This window comes from Pelobates fuscus, chromosome 1 (genome assembly GCF_036172605.1).
Source record: "Pelobates fuscus isolate aPelFus1 chromosome 1, aPelFus1.pri, whole genome shotgun sequence".
Classification (NCBI taxonomy): domain Eukaryota; kingdom Metazoa; phylum Chordata; class Amphibia; order Anura; family Pelobatidae; genus Pelobates; species Pelobates fuscus.
Genome location: NC_086317.1, coordinates 103,392,777 through 103,406,738, shown reverse-complemented (window position 1 = coordinate 103,406,738; position 13,962 = coordinate 103,392,777). Strand labels below are relative to the sequence as shown.

Sequence of the window (13,962 nt, the reverse complement as noted above, 5' to 3'; positions counted from 1 at the left end):
ATCTCTGTTTATACTGAAACTGACATTTGTATTGCCGGTATTACTGAAATGCCGGCACATACTAGGCAGCCTCAAATTTTGGTGAAATAGAGGCCAGGTGGCAACCCTAAAGTAGGGTGTAAAAATAAAAAAAGAAAAAGTAAAAATGTTTTTTTTTTTTTAAATCAATAGGTCTATTCCATGGGCATGGGCCTGGAGCTGCAGCTCCATCAGCCCCTATGTTAAACCGGCCCGGTCCATATGAACAAACCTACCAAAAGGCGCTCTCTTGACATGTGTGGAAAGGAAGCAAGCGTTCGGCAAATTTCAGCGGTGTTGGGGAGTTTCCGGGTCCGATTTTAGTTCCATGCGATCGACGCCCAAACACCGCTGCCTCCCCCCACCCAGCCTCACAATTAGAAGACACGATAATTGAAGTGTCAGGAGAGGTTACCAGGGATTAACAAGCCCAGAGGTGGTCCACAGTTCGTGAGTTGGTTCGGTTCCTGAACAGTATATATAAATCCCACAAACTAAGTTTGTAAGCCTTTTTTCATGGCCCATAGTCAGTGGGCAGGAGGCTAGCTTCCACACTCAAGAGCCTGTGGCGAATGTCCAAGCCAAGGGGCGTTTGTCACATAGAAACATAGAATGTGATGTGATAGCAAATAAGAACCATTCGGCCCATCTAGTATGCCCAATTTTCTACATACTGTCATTAGTCCCTGGCCTTATCTTATAGCTAGGATAGCCTTATGCCTATCCCACGCATGCTTAAACTTCTACACTGTGTTAACCTCTTCCACTTCAGCTTGAAGGCTATTCCATGCATCCTCTACCCTCTCAGTAAAGTAATACTTCCTGATATTATCAGGGCCGGACTGGGGATACAAAGCAGCCCTGGAAAAAAAATATATGCCAGCCCCATAAGTCAATGCGCCATATATTGTCGCATGTAATATGTAAGGCTATGTCTTGCCACCCCAGATGATTGAGTAAATATATATATATATATATATTGCTTTTTCTAATATAAAATATTGGTCCTTTCATAGTAAAACATTTAATTATACAGTAAGCATACTCACATGCAGACACAGACAATGTCACTGACACACACACGTTCATTGATACACAGCCTCATAGACAAACAATCTCACTGATATACATAAGCTCATTGACATAAAAACACAAGCTCACTCAGTAGCAGACACACACACACACATGCAAGCAAGCAAGCTCACTAGCAGGCGCGCACACAAACGCACACACACACACAGCTTAATGTAGTGGTTCTGGTGTCTATAGCCTGCAGGCTTTTCAATGTAAACACTGACTTTTCAGAGAAAAGGCAGTGTTTACATTGCTTCCAAGTGACACCTCTAGTGACAGCCACTCAGACGGTCACTAGAGGTGCTTCCTGTGTCAGTGCTGCACAGTGTGCAGCACCTACATTCAGGTCCTCCACGCTTTGGAGACGCTGAAGGTTCCCCATAGAGATACATTGATTCAATGCATCTCTATGAGAAGATGCTGATTGGTGCAGCGTTTTGCAGCCAATCCTATGGCAAACTTGATGATCTCAGCCATAGAGGCAGGGCCAGTCGAGGGGAGACCAGCATAGCGTGGGGGAAAAAAAAAAAAAAAGGTGAGTAAAAACACTATTTTTAAAACACACACAGACACACACAGGCACCATGACAGACACACACAGACACCATGACAGACACACACACACACACCATGACAGACACACACACCACGACAAACACACACAGACACACACACACACCCACCATGACACAGACAGACACACACACATACACACCATGATACAGATGGACACATACCATGATACACACAGACCATGCCACATACACACACACACACACACACCATGACATATACACATACCATGACACACACCCTGACAGACAGACACACACACACCATGCCACAGACACACACACACCATGACACAGACAGACACATACCATGACACACACACACTGACAGCATAACACATATTACCTGTGGGTGACCGGCCAGGGGGGTCATGCAGGGCAGAGAGCTGGGTGTGATGGCGGCCGCTGGAGAAGCAGGGATGCAGTGGCAGATCCAGAGCCTGACCTCGGGAGGGGCACTTGCAGATTATTTAGAGAAATAATCCAGACACAATACCCACTACAGCTCAGTGTAGTGGTTATGGTACCAGTAACCCCTCCCAGAGTAAGTAGTCAAACCGTTTAAGAACAGTTTGACAACTTACATGAGGTCTGCTTGGAAATGGGGCTGTAGTAGGGCATAGGAGCAAGGGTGCAGTGTGTGTGTGTTTGTGTAAGAAGGACTGTGTGAGCAGTGTGTGTGTGTGTGTGAAAGTTGCAGTGTGGACGTGAGGACGGCAGTGTGTGTTAGGGAGGCAGTGTGTGTGTGTGTGCGTTGCAGTGTGAGTGGGGAAGTTTGTGTGTATGGGGGGAAGTTTGTGTGTATGAGGCAGTGTATGTGTGTGGGGGGCCGGTGTGTGTGTGTGTGTATTGGGGGAAGTGTATGTGGGCAATGTTTTTGTATGTGGCCAGTGTATGTGTGCGGGATCAGTAGTGTATGTGTATGGTGGGCAATGTGTGTATGGGGGCAGTGTATGTATGTGGGGCAATGTGTGTGTGTGTGGGGGCAGTGTATGTGTGTGTGTGTAGGGTGTATGTGTGATAAGGATGTGGGGCTTTTTTTTTAATGTTTTTTTTTATTTGATAAAATGTATTTTTTTTTTTTTTAAATATACATAATGTCCCCCCTCCCTTCTTACCTTTGTTTAGGGAGGAGGGGGGACATTTCTCGATCCCTGGTGGTCCGGTGGGTATCCCTGGTGGTCCATGTGGTGAGAGTGAACTCTAGCCCCGTTCTCCAGGGCTAGAGTTCACTCTCGCGAGATCCGGAGCGCTCCGTGCTCGCGAGAGAAGGACTTGGAGGAGCTGCAGACTGAGCTCCTCCAGGTCCTCTCTCTCTCTCCCTCCTCTGCCGGCAGCCAGCAAACAGTGCCTGCGGACCGGAGAGGGAGAGCTCTGATCTCCCCTCCGGTCCATGAAGGCACATTGCAGGGCTGGCGCTTGGACAGGCCAGCCCTGCATTAGCCGGCAGGGGAGAGGGAGAACCTCGGATTCTCGGGGGGGGGGGGGCAATTGCCCCCCCGGATCCGCCAGTGCAGGGATGGCGGCCGCTGGAGGAACTTTTCTGGCGGCCGCAGGGGAAGCTGTGCTGTGCCTGCTCCCCCGCCCTCACGCACTACTGAATGAGACCGGGTACGGAATATGACGTCATATTCCGGCCCCGGTCTCATTCAGTAGCGCGCTGGAGAGCAGACACAGCACAGCTTCCCCTGCGGCCGCCAGAAAAGTTCCTCCAGCGGCCGCCAGCACACCCACATGTCTGCCCGGCCCCAGGTGCCGACGGCCCATCGGGAAATTTCCCGGTATCCCGGTGGGCCAGTCCGGCCCTGGATATTATTTTTAAACCTTTGCCCCTCTAATTTAAGACTATGTCCTCTTGTTTGGTAATTTTTCTTCTTTTAAATATAGTCTCCTCCTTTACTGTGTTGATTCCCGTTATGTATTTAAATGTTTCTATCATATCCCCCCTGTCTCATCTTTCCTCCAAGCTATACATGTTAAGATTCTTTAACCTTTCCTTGTAAGTTTTATCCTGCAATCCATGAACCAGTTTAGTAGCCCTTCTCTGAACTCTCTCTAAAGTATCAATATGCTTCTGGAGATACGGTCTCCAGTACTGCGTACAATACTCCAAGTGAGGTCTCTCCAGTGTTCTGTACAATGGCATGAGCACTTCCCTCTTTCTACTACTAATACCTCTCCCTACACAACCAAGCATTCTGCTAGCATTTCCTGCTGCTCTATTACATTGTCTGCCTACCTTTGATCCAACTCTAGAGTAACTTGCACAGGGTTATTCACTAAACTGTGAATTTTCAGGAATGCACCATGTAATTGCAAGTTTAGGAGGATATAGAAAAATTGTAAACATTCTCCAAGTCAACTGTGTTTCTAGGTCAGACATTATGGTCTTGAATTGGCAATTCACAAAAATGAGAGTTGCTTGTAATGCAAAGTTAATTTCAAATTTAGGCTAAAGTAACTGAACTATAAGCATAGCTATATTTTACAGTTCAGCTGTTTGTCCTTAAATTCCTGAGAATTCTCACTGTAAAAATAACTATTTAAGTGTTAATTTCTGACAACTCAGAGTTTCATCTGTGTGCATATTCATTTAAAGGGATGCTACAGGCAACCAGACCACTTAAAGGGAAATTATAGTGCCGCACCCCACTTCATCGCAGCCCCACCCCCAATCGTGTCCGCCTTCGCATCTCCCCCGCCGATGTCAGGCAATGGCTGGGCTCCCATTAGGTTTTCCCCATAGGAAAACATTATACAATGCTTCACTATTGGGAATCTGGTGATGCTTTAAGTGTCAGGAATAGAAATCTGTATTCCTAACACTATAGTGCCCTCTGGTCCTCCCCTCCCCGTGTCCCCTGGCTCTTAAAGGGTTAAAAACTCTTTTAACACTTACCGGATTCCAGCACCGATATTCTTTTGTGCTGGGTTGGCGCTCTGCCTCCTCCAACATCATCCAACAGGGAGGACTAATGCTCATGTGCATTGTAAGCGTATTATGCATTCCCATAAAAAAACATTGCATCAGTTAGGTGATTAAAAGTCAGTTAACCACCAGGAAGTGTCTTTAGTTGCTGTCTGATTGACAGCCACTAGGGGCAGTCTTAGTCCTGCAATGTAATTATTGCAGTTTATTAAAAACTGCAATGATTTACATTGCAGGTCTTAGTGGGACAGGGACACTGCATACAGACCACTTCAATGAGCTGAAGAGTTCAGGGTGACTATAGTGTCCCTTTAAAACTGCCTCTAGTGGCTGTCTTTCAGACAGCCACTAGAGGTGCTACTTGACTCCTTTAAATAACGCTGGATTTTCTGACACTGTGCATGAGGACATGCAGCGTCTTTAAATCCCCCATAGGAAAGCACTGAATCAATGTTTTCTTATGGGGAAGGCCTAATGTGCTGTGCTCGCCATTTGGCACTGACTTCAAAGGTGGCTAATATGGAGCCAGCCCTGAGCGACTTTGGCTCTGGAGTAAGGTGCCTGTAAAAAGGATTTTTAACCCTTTATTTGCCAGCGGGGGAGGGGGAAAGAACACTATATTGTTAGGAATACAACTTTGTATTCCTAACTCTAAGTTGTTCCTTTTATTTAGTAAAATACACAAATTAGTGCAAGTTATTGCTTTCTCCTCTCTGAGTTTATAGTCAATGCAATGGAACACTTTTTATTACATGTAAAATTGGTCTGTTTTTAGTCTTATTTATGTTTTTATTAGATCATTTATATGTCATAATATATATATATATATATTTTATTTTTTTTTATTTCTCACAATAATTATATATATTTTTGAAAGCAGCACATAAGCATAATATACTAAGTTATATGTATAAGCTGTGGTTTTCTAAGAGCATATACATATCTCAGAATAAAACACCAAGGAGAACTTCCAGCAATACATTGCCTTGATTATTGCAACCACTTCTAATTTACTTTAAATGTCAATAACAATCTGTATTCCAATCCATCTAAACATTTATGATCCAAAACAATAACTATCTACAAATTAACATATCTATGCATGTGTAAATAAAAAAATAACCATTTTTTTTCATGGTTTTTCATAGGATGTCCTTTGCCTGCCTATTACCGCTACCTTTTGGGAAAGAAACTTACCATCTATTCAGGGTTTGGTGCGATTTATCGGATGTTCAGTATTACTAACTTCAACAGCGGCAATTGGTCTATTTGCTTTTAAAAAGGGACTGCTCACTCGTTAATGGAAAGAGCTTCCTGTCTCACACACAGGTCTAGGATTAATCATCAGCTGCGCAAAATATTTCCAAATAAAAATTATCTGTATGTTTGTGGAGTATTCCTGGATGTATAAATAAACTTAAAATAATTCAAAAATAATGTTGTGTTCAAATAATTTTATATGTTTTTGTTTTTCTTTATTTATAGTGGCTTATATGTTTTTAGTTATTTTTAATCCTTATGTTTTATATAATATGTGTCTTCTATATTTATAGTAGTTTGATTATAATGGGTTTTTAATTATGTGGTTTATTTTTGTATAAGATGTATTAAATGAAATGCACGGATAACATATTAACATATTATTGAACATATTGATACACTAGATTATATTATGGTGTGTACAAAATGGCTGACACCGCCTACCTCATAATTTCTGTGACAGTGATGTCATCTCTTAGGTCCACAGGCTGCTTGTGACCTGCAACCTTTGGATTCCTTAGGATTTATTAAATTGCTGTATTTGTGTGACCTGGTCCCAAAATGTATTCTTGAAATATATGTGGTTCTATCCAATTTCAGTCCGAGCTGGACTGAGAGTAAAAAGCAATTCTGACAAGAATATACCAGCTCAATTTCATGACAGATCTTAGTCACTGTCCTCATTACAGTCCTGCTGAAGGTAGTGCTGTGCATATGATATATTAATGAAGACTGATGGCATATGATGTCATACAGTATTCATTAAAGGACCACTATAGGCATCCAGACCACTTCAGCTTAATTAAGTGGTCTGGGTGCCTGGTCCATCTGGGTTAACCCTTTTTTTTTATAAACATAGCAGTTTCAGAGAAACTGCTATGTTTATAAATGGGTTAATCCAGCCTCTAGTGGCTGTCTCATTGACAGCCGCTAGAGGGCTTGCGTGCTTCTCACTGTGAAAATCACAGTGAGAAGATGCCAGCGTCCATAGAAAAGCATTGTAAATGCTTTCCTATGAGAGCGGCTGAATGCGCGTGCGGCTCTTGCCGCGCATTCGTATTCTGCCGAAGAGGAGGAGAGGAGGAGGAGAGCTCCCCGCCCGGCGCTGGAATAAGAGGTAAGTTTAACCCCTTCCTCTGCATCCAGCCCGGCGGGAGGGGGTCCCTGAGGGTGGGGGCACCCTCAGGGCACTATAGTGCCAGGAAAACGAGTATGTTTTCATGGCACTATAGTGGTCCTTTAAATAGATGCCATCAAAAATCACCAAGTGGCCTATTAAAATGTAAAAACAAATGAAGAGTTTGAATGTTGTATTCAGCTAATCACATATAGAGCAACACGTCAAAAAATGCTGTCATACTATTTACTACATATAAAAATATAACATAATAGATGGAGACTGGTGAAGTCATTTAGAACGTTTGGTAGGTGAAGATATATGTTATATATAGACTGAACAAAATTAAAAAAAAATTAAAAAAACACTTTTGTTTTAGCCCCCATTTTTCATGAGCTTTTTCTATGTACACAAAAGGCCTATTTCTCTCAAATATTATTCAAAAATCTTTGGCCAAATTTGTTAGTGAGCGCTTCTCCATTGCTGAGATAATCCATCCACCTCACAGGTGTGCACTATCAGACTATATTGGGAGGTCTGGGGAGGGATCTGAAAACCAGTCAGTATCTGGTGTGACCACCATTTGCCTCACGAGTGCAACACATCTCCTTTGCATAGAGTTGATCGGGTTGTTGATTGTGACCTGTGGAATGTTGGTCCACTCCTCTTCAATGGTTGTGCAAAGTTGCTGGACCTGGAACATGCTGTCGTATATGCCAATCCAGAGCATCCCAAATATGCTCAATGGGTGACATGTCCAGTAAGTATGCTGGCCATGCAAGAACTGGGATGTTTTCAGCTTCCAGGAATTGTGTACAGATCCTTGCAACATGGGGCCATGCATTATCATGCTGCAACATGAGGTGATGGTCGTGGATGAATGGCACAACAATGGGCCTCAGGATCTTATCACGGTATCTCTGCGCATTCAAAATGCCATCAATAAAATGCACCTGTGTTCATTGTCCATAACATACGCCTGCCCATTCCATAACCCCACCTCCACCATGGGCCACTCAATCCATAACGTTGACATCAGGAAACAACGCCATACACGTTCTCTGCCATCTGCCCTGTACAGTGAAAACCAGGATTCATCCGTGAAGAGAACACCTCTCCACAGTGCCAGATGCCATAGAATGTAAGCATTTGCCCACTCAAGTCGGTTACGATGACAAACTGCAGTCAGGTCGAGACCCCAATGAGGACGATGAGCATGCAGATGAGCTTCCCTGAGACAGTTTCTGACAGTTTGTGCAGGAATTCTTTACTTATGCAAATTGATTGTTGAAGCAGCTGTCTGGGTAGCTAGTCTCACACAATCTTGGAGGTGAAGATGCTGGATGTGGAGGTCTTGGGCTGGTGTGGTTACACGTGGTCTGTGGTTGTGATTCCGGTTTGATGTACTGCCAAATTCTCTGAAATGCCTTTGGAAATGGCTTATGGTAGAGAAATGAACATTCAATTCACAGGCAACAGCTCTGGTGGACATTCCCTCAGTCAGCATGCCAATTGCACGCTCCCTCAAAACTTGCGACATCTGTGGCATTGTGCTGTGGGATAAAACTGCACATTTTAGAGTGGCCTTTTATTGTGGCCAGCCCTAGCCACTGGCACTGCTGTCTAATCAGAAACTTGATATACCACACCTGTGAGGTGGATGGATTATCTCAGCAAAGGAGAAGTGTTAACAGATTTAGACAGATTTGTGAACAATATTTGAGAGAAATAAGACTTTTGTGTACATAGAAATCAACAATCAGTTTGCATAACCAAAGAATTTCTGCACAAACTGTCAGAAACCGTCTCAGGGAAGCTCATCTGCATGCTCGTCGTCCTCATTGGGGTCTCGACCCGACTGCAGTTTGTCACCGTAACCGACTTGAGTGGGCAAATGCATACATTCTTAGATCTTTGAGTTCAGCTCATAAAAAATAGGGGCAAACACAAAAGTGTTTCAGTGTATATGAGGTAATTTAAGCATACAAAAGGCTCTCTACAAATCAACATGAATAAGAAAAATATTTTCACTAAACAGTAACTGATCACCAAAATAAAAACAATAGCTGAAATAGCTGGTCTGGGAAAATTTTAGATCTCAATAATTTTTTTCCACTTTCACTATAATTTACCATTTGGTAAAAAAAAACAACCTTATAATATCCGAATTCCCGAAGTGCCAAATTGCCGAGGTTCCGAAATGACCGAATTTCCAAAGTGTTGAAGTGCCAAAGTTCCGAAGTGCTGAAGTGCTGAAGTGCCGAAGTTCTGAAGTGTCAAAGTGCCGAAGTGCCGAAGCACAGTATTGCCTAAGTACTAATATACTTACCCAGTAAAAGAAGAAGAATGTTACATTGTATACAATTTTAAATAAAAAGTATACAAACATAGCCAGGATTCAGCTGTAAGCATTTGCAACACTTACAACAATCAAGTAACATACATTTATATAAAATGCAAGTTACTTGGCCAGTCAATGTAATGACAGGAATGAATAAGTAGATAACTTCCTAATTCCCACGGTATTAGGGAGCTATCTACTAAAAGGCTGAAAGACCTAAATTGGTCTTTCAGACAAATTTACTAATACTAAGTAAAGATTACTTAGTATTAGTAAATTATGCCCCTACTCGCTATACCGCGAGTAGGGGCATGTCTATTAAACAGTGAGCAGCCTGCTCACTGTTAAAAAAAAACAATTTCCCCCCCCCCCCGGCCCCCACCCATGAGTGGCGGGTGGAGGCCCTACAGTAAAATAAGGGGGGGACCTAATGTCCTCCCCCTGACCCCCACCCCTGAGCGGCGGGTGGGGGCCCTAAATACTAATAAGGGGGGACCTAATGTCCTCCCCCCTAGCCCCACCCCTGATTGTTGGGTGGGGGCCCTAAATACTAATAAGGGGGGGACCTAATGTCCTACCCCTGAGCCCCCACCCCTGAGCGGTGGGTGAGGGCCCTAAATTGGAAAAAGGGGGGGACCTAATGTCCTCCCCCTGGCCCCCACCCCTGAGCGGCGGGTGGGGGCAATAAATTGGAATAAGGGGGGACCTAATGTCCTCTCCCCTGGCCCACACCCGTGAACGGCGGGTGGGGGCCCTATATACCAATAAGGGGGGACCTATTGTCCGGCCCGCACCCTTGAGTGGCGGGTGGGGGCCTAAAAAAAATGTTAACCCATCCCCCCAGGTGACTAGGGGTCCCCAAACCCCTAGTCATCCCCTCCCCCCCAAAAAAATTGACCCCCTACCTACCCCCCTCACCCTAAAAATAATGAGGGGGGGACCTTTAACTAAGTACCTGTAAAAAAATAAAACTTACCATTCGATGTTTTCTTTCTTCTAAAATCTTCTTTTTCAGCCCCAAAAATGACCAAATAAAAACCATAATAACCGACGCACTTAAAAAAAAAAAATAGGTCACGAAGTGCTGAAGTTGCTGAATTTCCGAAGTGTCGAAGTGCCGCAGTGACGAAGTTCCGAAGTGCTGAAGTTCCAAATTTGCCGAAGTTCCGAAGTGTTGAAGTGCTGAATTGCCGAAGTCCTGAATTGCGAAAATCACGAATTTCAGAATGCCGAACCGAAAATGATCCCCATGCACATGCATAGGGTTCGCCATTATCATTTATTTACATAAATAGTTTTGCCTGTTTAATTCATTTATCGGCATTAGATCTTGGAGAACAAAGCCATTTGTTCAACCTTCAACTTGTTTGTGCTGAATATTCTGTGTTATTTTTTACCTTAAAGAAAATAGGTGCATGGTCCGACCATGTTATAGAGCATACCTCTAAGGACACAAACCTACCTAAGGAATATATTTTAGTAATAAACCGATCGATTCTAGAGTATAAGAAGTAAACCTTTGAAAAGACAGTTAAATCTCTATCACTAGAGTTGAACACTCTCCATATATCATACAGTGAGTTTTTTGCCAAGAAATCTTGAAATAAGTTAGCAGTATGTTTAAACTGTGGGTCCTTAAACATACCAGACCTGAAGCTTTTTATCTAATTTCACATCATGCACGCAAATAAAGTCTCCACTTAAAATCAATGTTTCCTGCAATATTTAATCTATTCTGCTTATTATTTTATGAAGAAATCTAATCGGAGATTGATTAGGACTGTAAATGTTTACTAACGTATAGACAAGATCGTTAATCTTACCGATTCAAGGCAATATTACTACTGTTTTCGTCCATCTCTAAAGATAGGCTAACATTAAATCTTATTAGAGATTATAATTGCCGCCCCCCTTTTTTATTTATAAAATTAGGTTGATAAATCGATAAGAAACGAGAAAACCTCTATAGTTTTTTTTAGCAGGATTGATACAATGAGTTTCTTGGACATAAGCTATATCAATACATTTTTGGCATAAGGTATGGTACAAATGAGGAGTATTCAAACCCTGGGCATTGATTGAAACAAAACTAAGTGTCATACATACTCATAGAACATAGAAACATAGAATGTGACGGCAGATAAGAACCATTCGGCCCATCTAGTCTGCCCAGTTCTCTAAATACTCTCATTAGTCCCTGGCCTAATCTTATAGCTAGGATAGCCTTATGCCTATCCCATGCCTATCCAATGCATGCTTAAACTCCTTCACTGTGTTAACCTCTACCACTTCAGCTGGAAGGCTATTGCATGTATACACTACCCTCTCTGTAAAGCCATACTTCCTGATATTATTTTTAAACCTTTGCCCCTCTAATTTAAGACCTCTTGTCCTCTTGTGGTAGTTTTTCTTCTTTTAAATATAGTCTCCTCTTTTACTGAGTTTATTACCTTTATGTATTTAAATGTTTCTATCATATCCCCCTGTCTCATCTTTTTTCCAAGCTATACATGATAAGATTCTTTAACCTTTCCTTGTACGTTTTATCCTGTAATCCATTAACTAGTTTTGTAGCCCTTCTCTGAACTCTATCCAAAGTATCAATATCCTTCTTAAGATACGGTCTCCAATACTGCGTACAATACTCCAAGTGAGGTCTCACCTGTGCTCTGGACAATGGCATTAGCACTTCCCTCTTTCTACTGGTAATTCCTCTCCCTATGCAATCAAGCATTCTACTCTATTACATTGTCTGCCTACCTTTAAGTCATCTGAAGTAATTACCCCTAAATTGCTTTCCTCAGATGTTGAGTTTAGGACTCTATCAAATATTCTATACTCTGCCCTTGGTTTGTTTTCATCCAAGATGCATTATCTTGCACTTATCCACATTAAATGTCAGTTGCCACAACTCTGACAATTTTTTTAGTTTACCTAAATGATTTGCCATTTGGCTTATCCCTCCTGGAACATCATCCCTGTTACATATCTTGGTATCATCAGCAAAAAGACATACCTTACCATCAAGACCTTCTGCATTATTACTAATAAAAATATTAAAGAGAATTAGTCCAAGTACAGATCCCTGAGGTACCCCACTGGTAACAAGATCATGCTTTGAATATACTCCATTGAATACAACCCTCTTTCACTCAGCCACTGCCTAACACATTCAACAATATTGGAATCCAAACTTAAAGATTGCAGTTTATTGATAAGCCTTCTATGTGCAACAATGTCAAGCCTTATGAAATCTAGGTAAGCACCATCTACTGCACCACACTGATCTATGATTTTAATTACCCAATCGAAAAAATCAATAAAATTAGTTTGGCATGATCTCCCTGATGTAAACCCATGTTGTCTCTGATCTTGGAATCCATGTGATTTTAGATGTTCAACAAGCCTACCCTTTAACATGGTTTCCATTACTTTCCCCACTACTGAAGTAAGGCTTTATGTGCTCCTCGTCTGTCATTCATACATTTATGTTCAAGCTCCATGACCATGACCCATAAAAAAACAAAAACCTTAAAATAGACAACATGTAAAACTTCCGTTCCACATTTATACTTCAAGAAGAAAACTTCTTGTGTGATCAGAAATTGCATTCCCGATCTGACCTATTGTCATCTTAGGTCACATTCAAGGGGTGCTGACTTACTGTTATAAAATACTTTATCTAGATGTGTGTGACTTCCATAACAATTAATATTCTCTCCTCCATTCCCTCCAAATCTTTTTCTTTTCTCCATTCTATTTATCTTTCTGTACCTATTTTCCTCTATTTCTTTTCAAACAAAAAAGGGGGAAACAACCAAAACACATATCCTCTCTTTATTTTTTTAAGGAAATTTAATAGGAATCACCTTCCGATATCTCCATTAGTGTTATAAAATTTAAATCCAATCAGCCAATCAATTATAAGACCTATCTTTTGCATTACTTCTAAGAGAGATTTGTGTTTAGTGTAAGTTTAATTATTATTCAATATTTATCCTAATTGATCTAATATAAAGATTACCAATCGTTCAATCATTTTACTCAGTTTTGTGTGTGTTTGAAAACATTATTGCGATAATCTCTTTAATTGAGTATTTTACTTTTTATCAATCCTATTCTTATTATCTTTATAGCTAGTAAGTGTGCAAATTGAGCAAATTGCAATTCTATTTTGCCGCTAAGATAAGGCTTGGTCAATTATATCAGTGTCTCCATTTCTTTTTTATTAGATGTGCATATAGGGATACAATTTCTAATTAGTGGGCTAATAGCTGCTTGATCCAAGGAGACATCTGACAGCTATTTTGGGGTCAAGAAGGACATTTTTCCTAGTTTGTTGCAAAATTGGAAGCGCTTCAGACTGTGTTTTTTTGCCTTCTTTTGGATCAACAGCAAAAGCATATGTGAGGAAGGCTGAACTTGATGGACGCAAGTCTCTTTTCAGCTATGTAACTATGTAACTATATTATCTTTCTAAATTAGAATTTGTGAAGGAGAGAGAAAGATTGGAAAAAAACACAACAATTTAAATATAAAATTAAGTGAGCTCAAAGACTATATAGTAGGGCACCATTTGGTCATTTGATCTTTTGTTTGTATTAGATCAGTAGAAAAATGTGATTTGCCGTTGTATTGTATTATAAGTTTG

The 13,962-nt window shown here is 41.5% G+C and overlaps 1 protein-coding gene across 1 annotated transcript in view; it reads left to right on the top strand.

Moving 5' to 3' along the window:
• LOC134606782 (amine oxidase [flavin-containing]-like) overlaps window positions 1-6,012 on the top strand; it is a 97,490-nt gene extending 91,478 nt beyond the window's left edge. The window contains exon 15 of the mRNA XM_063450143.1: window positions 5,742-6,012. Within this exon, the coding sequence (XP_063306213.1) occupies window positions 5,742-5,894 (153 nt within the window). The 3' untranslated portion in view covers window positions 5,895-6,012. The remainder of the gene's footprint in view (window positions 1-5,741) is intronic.
• The last annotated feature ends 7,950 nt before the right edge of the window (window positions 6,013-13,962 follow it).